Source organism: Cibotium barometz, chromosome 17 (assembly GCF_041138505.1).
Source record: "Cibotium barometz isolate CiBa-2024 chromosome 17, ASM4113850v1, whole genome shotgun sequence".
NCBI lineage: Eukaryota > Viridiplantae > Streptophyta > Polypodiopsida > Cyatheales > Cibotiaceae > Cibotium > Cibotium barometz.
The window spans coordinates 56,521,312-56,531,462 of NC_141062.1; the positions used below are offsets into that span (position 1 = coordinate 56,521,312).

Consider the following 10,151-nt stretch of genomic DNA (forward strand, 5'->3'; position numbering starts at 1 on the left):
TATCGAGCACATTGTGTTATATTGTCCATAATAAAGAATTTAAGAACAAAAATCCAATCTTGAACTTTAAATTCCATTCGTTCTTAGTATGCGTGTAAGCCTTGGCAATGATACATTGAGCGGTCAAATACCCTCAAATGTACAACTTACTTGCTCTTCTCCCTCCTCTTTATGCACTCATCCTGTGCCAAAATATTGCCATGGTCCCTGGGTTGAATGTGAAAAAGTCATCTTTGTTATTTCAGGGTCAAGGACATTCCTTTTTTATTTCCCTATTGACAAAACCAAAGGGGTATCAAAGATCCTTGACCAAAAGGTAAGCTTCTACCTCGTAGAGTTGTCTTTGAAGCTTCTTCTCATGCCATTTGAGTAGCTGCAAAGCCTGTTTCCAATATCCCACGAGGGGGTATCTTCAAATGCTCGATGGCACATGAAACATAACCTTATGGCACATCCATTTGCCTTTAAATTTAGGGATGGCATCCTCTACTAATCTATGATCATGATGGTTTAATGCTGACTTTGGGGTAAAATTTAGGAAGGAGGCAAGCTTTTTTGGCAAGTAGATGACCTTTGAGGTCCAAAAGATGGAAACACCCACCTACAAGGAAGAGTGACTTTGTGCCAAGCAATTTGGGGAAAGGCCTGATAACCTACATTGTTTTTCCTTTGAAAATTACAAATCAGTGAGTTGAACCACCTTATATGGGTTTTCTTCCATGCAATGATTGGCAACAAGCAAGAAATGTAGGATTGTAGGATAAACTTGGCAATTCTGAGTTTGCCTTGTGAGATATCATAGAAAAAATCCAGCTAACCAATTGTTTCCCTTGGGCTTCATTGCCAATCACCAAAGGATATATTTGGTTTGAAAGCATATGCATCAGGCTTGGACAATAATCTCTTCCAAGCTGATCACCTGAACTATCCCTCTAGGATAGATATCTCTGTCAGAGACTTGAAATGGGGTAAAAGAGTTGGTCTTTACTCTCTATCTGCCAAAGTGTTGTATGCTCAGATCTGTGATGCCTCTTCTTTTGCTTCCAAAGTGTTGTATACTCACACCTGTGATGTCTCTCCTTTGTATGCCAATTGTAACAAATTTAAGGCCTTAGATAAGCCTAATGGCTGATGGAAAAGATCAGTAGTGACGTGTTTCATTGGAGGCTAGCTGCAGAGTCAAATACAAGTTGCATGCAAGGGGATTCGGAACAACCATACGTTCCAAATGATTATACAAAGAAGCATATACTCTCGTCAATTGTGAGTTGAGTTACTAATGAGAGGAAATGTAAAGCTTTGCTGGAGTGGTTAAATAGTGAACATCAGTCACTACAAGGACATGTGAAAGATTAGGGCTGAATGTAACCAGTCATCTTACTAGAACAAGAGAGCTCGAGCAGAAGATCTGCATAAGCATATACTCTTGTCGATTGTAAGCTTCGACTACCAACAGCCCTTATAATGAACCCAATTTATGCTTGATTTCAGGCTTAATCTGAATTTGATCTTCGTTTCAGTCTCCCACTCACCACACAAATAACTTGCATGCCTTTATATCGTGGGATTTCAACATTGAAAGTTGATAGCTCCTAATCAACCCTACTTGGGGTTGCAAACGACTGTTATTGGACGGCGTATTTGCACCTGCTATTTCAATTCAAAGGACTAACACACAGCAAGAAGAAAAGGACCATCTCTTCTACTTAAATGATGCCAGCACTGCGACTGTTCTAGAGCTTGACAACTCCAATGTACTGAATGAGAGAACGTAAGCACCCTAAAATTCAGAAGACACATGCATAATACCTTCTGCATCGTAGAGACAAGCAAGTTTCTCCTCTTCTCCTTGCTAACCTCTTTAAGGCACCATATGATTTATAGGGTAGGTAATATCAAAGTATCCAAGAGGCCCCTAGACAGACATGGACAGAAGAAAGAGCAGACCCCTCTCTCTCTCTCTCTCTCTCTCTCTCTCTCTCTCTCTCTCTCGTGCGCACAGAGGGCTGGGCGCAGAGAAAGCAATCCACCACAACTAGCTTGTGAGCCCCTAGGGGCAGCAGCCTGTTAAATGCCTTCCCCACCATCCAACTGCACCATGATGGCAAATGTTGAGTCCACCCTAACAAACATACACTCAAGATTCACATTATCACCTGCACTAATATTTAAAACAAGCATGCCTCACCTCCTCTGAAAGCATCCACAGTAGCAACATTACTCTACTAAAATGTCACGCATACCAAGAGACTCATCAAACTTCTCTTAATGAACCTCTAGGACTAATTTTCTAACACAACCTACCATCTCACCTTTCCTTTGAAATTCTGGGGTAAAAAGAAGCCATGTGGCAAAAGTCCCATTCACAGCTATTAAACAGCCAGCAAAAAAGTTCCAGCCAAAATTTCAGATGTGCATGTTACTGATTAATGGCACCAACTTTTCCGTAAAACCATGTGCACAGACTTCCCCAGTCACATAATTATGGCACAAACATTTTAAGCATGGCATAAACATTGACCAGAAATCAGCAAGTTCCTTCAAAATATAGCCATAACTCTGAAAAAAACGGTAAAAATCATATTCAAATATATCGACCAGTCACCAAAAATGATTCAGAGTATAGGCCTTTCAGGCATGCACGCAAGCTTGATCAGTACAAATTAAAAGCAACAACAAAGCACAAAGGATCCTAATATGCCAACTCTTAAAGTATAGGCCAAATGATCATGCCTCGTTTGAATCCCAAGAGCTGTGATGAGATGGCTGTCTTCTTCCATGCGACGCTCCAAATCATCGTGAAGAAGCATGTTCCTGTGAATCTGGCACATTCAGGACACATGACAATAAGCATAGAGAACTTGCCTTATCTCAACCTACAAATTTTGCATAGCTTGTCTCCTGGAGTATAGAGAAACATATCTCCTCCTGTCTAGTTGCGGTTTTCATAGATTCAGACAGTTTACGCTGTAAAGCCTGCAGTTTCCAAATAGACGACGATACACTAGAGGCCTTACGAGGATAAGCTCTCATCTGCTTTACTTAGCCACAAAACTTCCTATAAGATCTCAAACAACAGACCTGTTGTCCTTCTGCATATGCTGATCCTTCTGAAGTCCTTAAATTTAACTAGTACTACAATAACTAAGAAAACGGAGAACAAACCTGCTAGTACAAGTATGTACTGTCAAACTACTTTAAAGCACTCCCAACCCAATTTTTGCTACCAGCCTACTCCTAAACAGCAGAGTCCAGACGTACTGACCATATCCAGTCCAGCCAACACACATTCAGTCCAAAGGTACCGACAGCCATGAGGTAAAATGACAGATAAACCCATGTCCGAAACTTGTTGCTGCAAAATTCTGAACGGGGGTCTTCTGGAACAAAATTCAAGCAGACTGCTCAACCATGGGTGGGGTAAGGCCTGAAGCGAGCATCAGGCCCACGCTGTGTTTGTTTCCCTGCTATACCATAGCCTTCTGCAGATGAACCACTGCCAACCCCATAGCCAGCAGCTGCATTTGCACCAGAATCAGGTCCCGACCTTTGATAACCAGAAGCACCATAAGGATCTCCAGCTGGGCCGGACCCATAGCTACCACCTTGAGCCCCATAACCAGCAGCACTCGTGCCATAGCCAGCTTCACCTCCCCCATAACCGTAACCCCCACCAGCTCCATAACCCCCGGCCCCAGTAGTTGCCTGTCCACCAGCAGTAGCACCAGAACCCCCCCATCCACCACTTCCATAACCACCCATGCCTCCACTATTAGCTCCAAATCCAGCTGGATTCCCCCCCGTAGGGTACATCCCACCAGAGCTTCCCCAAGGGCTCCTTGGAGCTGCTGCAGGAGCACTCCCATACCCTCCTGTTGCAGATGCTGTTCCATAACCTCCAGTATTGCCATAACCAGCAGCAGCAGGTGCCACATTGCCATAACCCCCATATCCTGCAGCACCTCCATATCCAGCAGCACCAGGATACCCACTTGCACCATAGCCCCCATTCATGGTTGGCCCATAACTTGCACCAGATCCAAAGGGAGCACCCCCGTAGCCACCAGATCCGTAAGGGGGATAGCCACCTCTTCCAGATGGAGGCCCAACAAATCGGTTGCCACTATATGTGTTACCCGGGCTAGAATTATATCCCTGCCCGTAGCCACCTCGGCCAGCACCAGCACCACCCCCATATCCACCTCCTGCACTTCTTCCTCCAGGTGCTGACATTTCCTTTGGCACAGCTGGCTTTACCTCCACCATCTTCTGGTTCAGCTCGTGGAAGTTCTTCTGCAAAACCTTATCAACTGCATCTTCAGAATCAAATGAGATGAAACCAAAGCCCCTGGGTCGTTGTGTGCCATGATCATACATCACAACAGCATCTGTGATGTTTCCAAACTGTCCAAAATAATTCTTGAAGTCCTCTTCAGTAACAGTGGCAGCTAGACCTCCCACAAAGATCTTCTTTGTTCGAGGACCTGAACTGGCACCCCTGCCAGGATTTTGATGCTGCTCATCTCGTGGAACAGCTTTCTTGACATCAACCTTCACAAGATAACAGAAAAAGAAAAAGAAAGCTATTATAGCTGCTGTCATCAGAAAACCTAGGTTTGGAATGAATACACTATGTGAAGAAAACTCTAGCCCCAGCCTTGGGCGGAAAATTCTAGACCTAGCCTCGGGTGGAAAGCCATAACCTAGCTTCGCGCCGAAGACCCTAACCCTAGCTTTGACCACAAAAGCATGACCCACGATTCGGGTAGAAACCCTGACCCGGACCCTACCTTTGAGCATAAAAGCATAGAAAACCCCAACCCTGGCCTCGGGCAGAAAAGCCTGACCCTGGCCGGGAAAACCCTAACCGTAGCTTCGGGCAGAAAACCCCTAGATTTAAACAAATAGACCCCGAACAGAAAACTTAACGCTTGGAGCAGAAATCCTAGCCCTAGTTACAGAAAAGATGACTTGACTTACCGTCCTTCCCTCGATAGTGTGCTTTTCGAGCACGGCTCTGTCTGCAACAGCCGGATCAGCGAAGACGACGAAGCCGAAGCCCCTAGCACGGCCTGTTGCCCTATCTTTCATGATAACAGTGTCTGTGATTTCGCCATAAGAGCTAAAGTGCTCCTTAAGCGTCTCCTCCGAGGTCTCCCATGAGATTCCACCGATAAAAAGCTTCCCCACATCGGAGTCCATGAGACAGATAAACCGAAACTGTAACAGAAAATTGCACAGAGAGGTGTTCTCCTCTTGCTCTGGCTATGGCGGCCACAACAGTAAAAGCAGGGCCTCCTAGCAACAAGAAAATGCAAAGAGGGCGGGAACCATGGGATATGGCCTCTTCTAATACACTTCCAAAGCTCAATTACAAATCTAGGGCGAATAATAATATGGGTTTCAAAATGGTCGTAGCACATTTATTATTAACACATTAATTTTTTTTGTTGAGGGTGCTGGTATTTAATTTTGTAAAAAAACCTTAGGCACACTAAGTTTTGGAACCTTAGTGCTAACCTTAATGTAGGCTAAATTTAAACGTTTAATTATTAACACTAGCACGGATACAAAAATTACAACTCACTAGAAATCTCGAAAATTTAAAACATATTTAAAATCAAAGGAATAGTAATGCCACCAAAATTTAATTATTATCGTGTGTATAATAATTATCGTACTGTAAATCAAACAACATTTTAGAATAGCATAATTATTTATTTCAAAAGAACATTTTGGGTGCTTATATTATTTTCTCTTATTATTGTGTGATCGTGCAGCCATAACCCCATGTGGGCCGCTCTACGTGTAGAAGTGTTGAGACCGGCAGGCTGTCTAAGATGGCTATTGGTTCTGGGTTTGACTTCAATAAAGAATCAACTATTGCTAAGTAGTTGGCTGATAGAGAGTCCTCAAGTATGTAGAACTCCTCCCCCTCGTGATTAGAGGTTGCCTCGAGAGAAATGTGCAACTCTTGGGTCCCAATACTTACTAGGGCTTGCAATCCACAATATGAGTGGGGAGCTACTTGCTCATGTAAAGACTTTGCACTTACCACAACCCGTCCATTGTTGAAACTCGGTTCTTTCTTAGAAGATGGGAATGTGATTATGCAACTCATTGTAAAGAGGAGCAAAAATGAAGTACACAAGAACAAAAAAGAATGGTACAATAGGTAAGGAGTACATAAGTACTGAATGGTGATTAAGACCCTAAAAAAAGTTGGCCGTTTTTAATTAGTACACAAAAATCAAAAAAATAAGGAGCCGTTGACTGTGCCTTGAACTCATATTACGAAAAGCTGGGCGTTGAAAATGGAACAAAGCTCTAGCAGCAGAAGCCAAGTGAGAGGCCAGAAAAGTCATGGCTAAAACAAAAAGTGAGAATGAGGATAAACCAGACTTGCTTTCAGTACCAAACCACTTCAAAACCTACACTATTGAGTGATGAACGGAAAGTGGTCCGACTGACGGCAAAAAGGGTTAAGGAAGATGGGCTGTCCACATGATACGATGGCCCGGTTGAAGGCAAGGAAGTTGATATTGTGGGACCAAGGGAGGAAGCCAAACCCGTATATATTGCTAAGGACTTGACTTCAGCTGAAGAAAATGAGCTCATTGCCCTCCTTAAGGAATTTAAGGATTGTTTTGCCTGAATTACAAGGAGATGAAGGGTGTACCACCTAAGGTGGTGTAGCATACGATCCCAATCATGGAAGGATCAAGACCAACCAGGCAGAAACCATACCAAATGAATCCTAAGTATACAGCAATTGTAAAGGAGGAAATAGATAGACTCATTGCTGTGGATTTCATCTATGAGATAGAACATACGGATTGGTTGTCACCAATTGTAATAGTGCCAAAAAAGAATGGGAAATTTAGGATATGTGTCGATCTTAAAAAGGTTAATGCAGCTACTAGGAAAGACCATTATCCATTGCCCTATATGGAACATGTTTTGGAGAGAGTGGCTAGTGAAGAAGCTTACAGCTTCTTAGATATTATTGTAAGACAACTCTTCGAGAAATGGGAGATAGATTTTGTTGGACCTATTAGTCCAACAGCACATCCATCACAAGCCCGATATGTGATCGTGGTGGCCACAGACTATTTCACCAAATGGGCAGAAGCCAGAGCCTCGAAGCGAGTTGATGCACAAACAACATCAAAATTCTTATATGAGTAAATTATCTCAAGATTCATCTGCCCATTAGAATTAGTTAGTGATCGTGGCTCACATTTCATTGATGAGGTGATTGATCATTTACTTTTGCTGGATTCTTAGTAGTCCATCGAAAATCATCACCTTATTATCCATATGCTAATGGTCAAGTAGAGAGTACAAACAAAATTTTGTGTACTATCTTGACGAAAACCTTGGAAGCAAGTCGAACAGACTGGGAGCATAAGCTGACAATAGTCTTATGGGCATACCAAACATTATATAAAGTAGTGACGGGATACACTCCCTTTCATCTAGCTTATGGTGTTGAGGCAGCAATGCCTATGGAATACCTAGTTCCGAGCTTAAGGATTGCAGTGCAAGAACGTCTGACGGACAATGCATTAGCTGAAAGGCTAATCAATTTAGAGAAGCTAGATAAGACCAGACTAATTGCATCACATGGACTCATGGTTGAGAAACTACGTAGAAAGCATTAGTTTGACAAAAACTTGAAACAAAAAGAACTGGAAATGGGGGACCTTGTCCTTATATATGGTGTAGGAAGCACTAGGAAAAAGAAACTCGAGTACGGAGGCCTAGGACCCTTCCGAGTGTCTGAGATCACACCTGAGGGGGGGTCGGTTATAATTGAGACAATTGACGGTGTACAGATGGAGGGTCACGTCAATGGGAGCAAACTCAAAAAATATTTTGGACCACTGACCTAAGAGCTGCTCTTGCAAGAACATCTCTTAAAACAACAAAAACAGCTCGCAACGGAAAAAAACCAGTAAGCTCAAGAAGAGGCTAAGGCAAGGGAGGCCAAAGCCAAACAATTACTCCAGAAGAGAATGTTGCACGTGAACATGGCTTCCTTAACTCTCCTGGTGGATGAAGAGGAACTGAACATTGAGCCAACACAACTCAGCGTGGAACTCTCTATGGCTAAATGCCATGTAACGAGTATTGCATTAATAGATACGGGATCGTCATAACCTGATCTCATATGAGACATGGGTAGCCTTAGATAAACTGCACCTTGAACTCACCAATGCACAGGTACGTAGTGTGCACTTGACAACCATGAAAGTTGAGGGATTTTCAAGTGTTAACATTTCCATCAGAAATAATTCCTTGGTTGGGAAGGTGTTTGTAATGCCTGCAGGTTCCATGGAAGAGGAAATGATCCTAGGATGATCCTGGATTTGCACCAGCAATTGTAATATCCAATGGGAGAAGCGGACTGCACTATAAAACGAGGGCGACAATGTTATATCCGTACCCTTATGGACCCTCACAAACACATGAAAGCAGGCCATGATTGAGGAGATAGCAACACCAAGCATAGTGACATCAACTCATGAAGCAAAAAAGGCAGCAATTCTACATTCCCTATGCAAAAAGCATCCTAAGTCACAGGATACACAACAATGGGTGCCCAAAGGCTCAACTTAGAATCCAGCCCCACAAGGAGGAGAGGGAGGTTCACAAGGAAACAATAAGAAGGGTTCAAAAGGGAGTCAAAAATCAAAAATGGCCTTCAGAAGCAGGTTGGCAGTACTCCAAATAAATCAACACTCCATAAGGCATTCGTAAAGCAATGGGTCCGAAAGGATTTACTACTGGCACAAGGATACTACCAAGGCAATATGACAGTGTGGGTGCCCAAGCCACCCCCAGTGGCCACCATTTGCCAGCTCCGAATACAAAGGAAAGGGTAGTAGAAGCATGTGGAACCAATTTTCAACTAAAACCAATACTCAAACTGCACAAACACTGGTGTGGAGGAAGAAGACAACTTAACAAGATGGGTTGAATATTGCCAAAACAATACCAGTAACCACTTCAATCAAGGAGATGGACAAGGACCTTGAAGGAAGAAAAAAAGAAGTTTAGCAAATGGACACGGATGAAAGCCCCAATCCACAGGACTCAGTAGTAAAACTGTTTAATTAGGTAGAGGGAAGAATCTAACACTCCCACACAGAACTAAAACGCCTGCAACACCTACCCAAAAGTGCCAAGGTGTCACCATGGTTTACATGGATGGCAATAAAAGATGAAGGTATCCATTAGTCACGAAATGGATACAAGGTACAACTGGTTATCATTCACTCATTTATATGCATGTTTGAGTGACTGACCATGAAGAAAAGTAGAAGGTATCAATCTTTCACACTCATGATTCGAAAAGGTTCACACCGTGAATGGGTACAAAAAGGTTCACGCCGTGAACCAATCTTAAAAGGTTCACGTCGTGAACTAATCCAAAACAGTTCATGCCGTGAATTGGTCCAAAATGCTTCACGTCGTGAAACAATCACATCTCACGGGCCAATCGCAAGATGACATGTGGCATTCTTCCTAAGGCAACCGCCTAGTCTGACGGCTGCACCATAAATTCGAAAATCTTTCCTTTTTTCGTCATTTTGCAATAGTCTTCCATCGTGTGCTCAACGCAATTAGTCTTCTTGTATTGCCTCACTCCTCGCTTCTTCGAACTCCAATCGACTTTCACGCATTGAGGTGGGAGCTTGGGCCCGCCCTTGTTTTCCTTTTCTTTTTCATCTTTTCAAACTTTGTTCATAATCAATTGAATGTCTTAGGCACACAAAGTCTTGCACGTTAAACAACCGTCTTGTAATTTCATCAAATAATTTCCTATGATTTGCTCTGTATTCGCTCTCAAAACTCTGCTAGTAGGCGGTCTCATCACAACATGCACTAATTAAAATCTTTGAGAAAAAAACAAAACATAAATACATAACTATCAAAACCTGTAGTTTCATGAAACTGCCCAAAACCTGCAGTTTCACGGAACTGCCCAAAACCTGCAGTTTCACGCTATTAAATCTCATAGAAATCCACTTCATGCTTTTAACTTTCACGGATTTTTATCTCATAGAAATCCACTTCACGCTTTTAACTTTCACGGATTTTTGTCTCACGAAAATCCACTTTTACGCTTTTAACTTTCATCGATT

At 42.8% G+C, this 10,151-nt stretch overlaps 1 protein-coding gene across 2 annotated transcripts; it reads right to left on the reverse strand.

Moving 5' to 3' along the window:
- Window positions 1–2,558: 2,558 nt before the first annotated feature.
- Window positions 2,559–5,397, reverse strand: LOC147630212 (heterogeneous nuclear ribonucleoprotein 1-like). Of its 2 annotated transcripts, XR_015267797.1 has the most exons (3): window positions 4,981–5,395; window positions 3,266–4,551; window positions 2,559–2,822 (listed from the first exon to the last, which is right to left on the reverse strand). XR_015267797.1 is itself a non-coding variant. In XM_086811845.1 (2 exons), the coding sequence occupies exons 1-2, from the start codon at window positions 5,200–5,202 to the stop codon at window positions 3,406–3,408; spliced, it is 1,368 nt and encodes a 455-aa protein (XP_086667971.1). In that variant the 5' UTR covers window positions 5,203–5,397; the 3' UTR covers window positions 2,559–3,405. The 2 variants fall into 2 exon arrangements, 1 of the variants encoding a protein (XP_086667971.1); XM_086811845.1 differs by having other exon boundaries at window positions 2,559–4,551; window positions 4,981–5,397.
- Window positions 5,398–10,151: the final 4,754 nt, after the last annotated feature.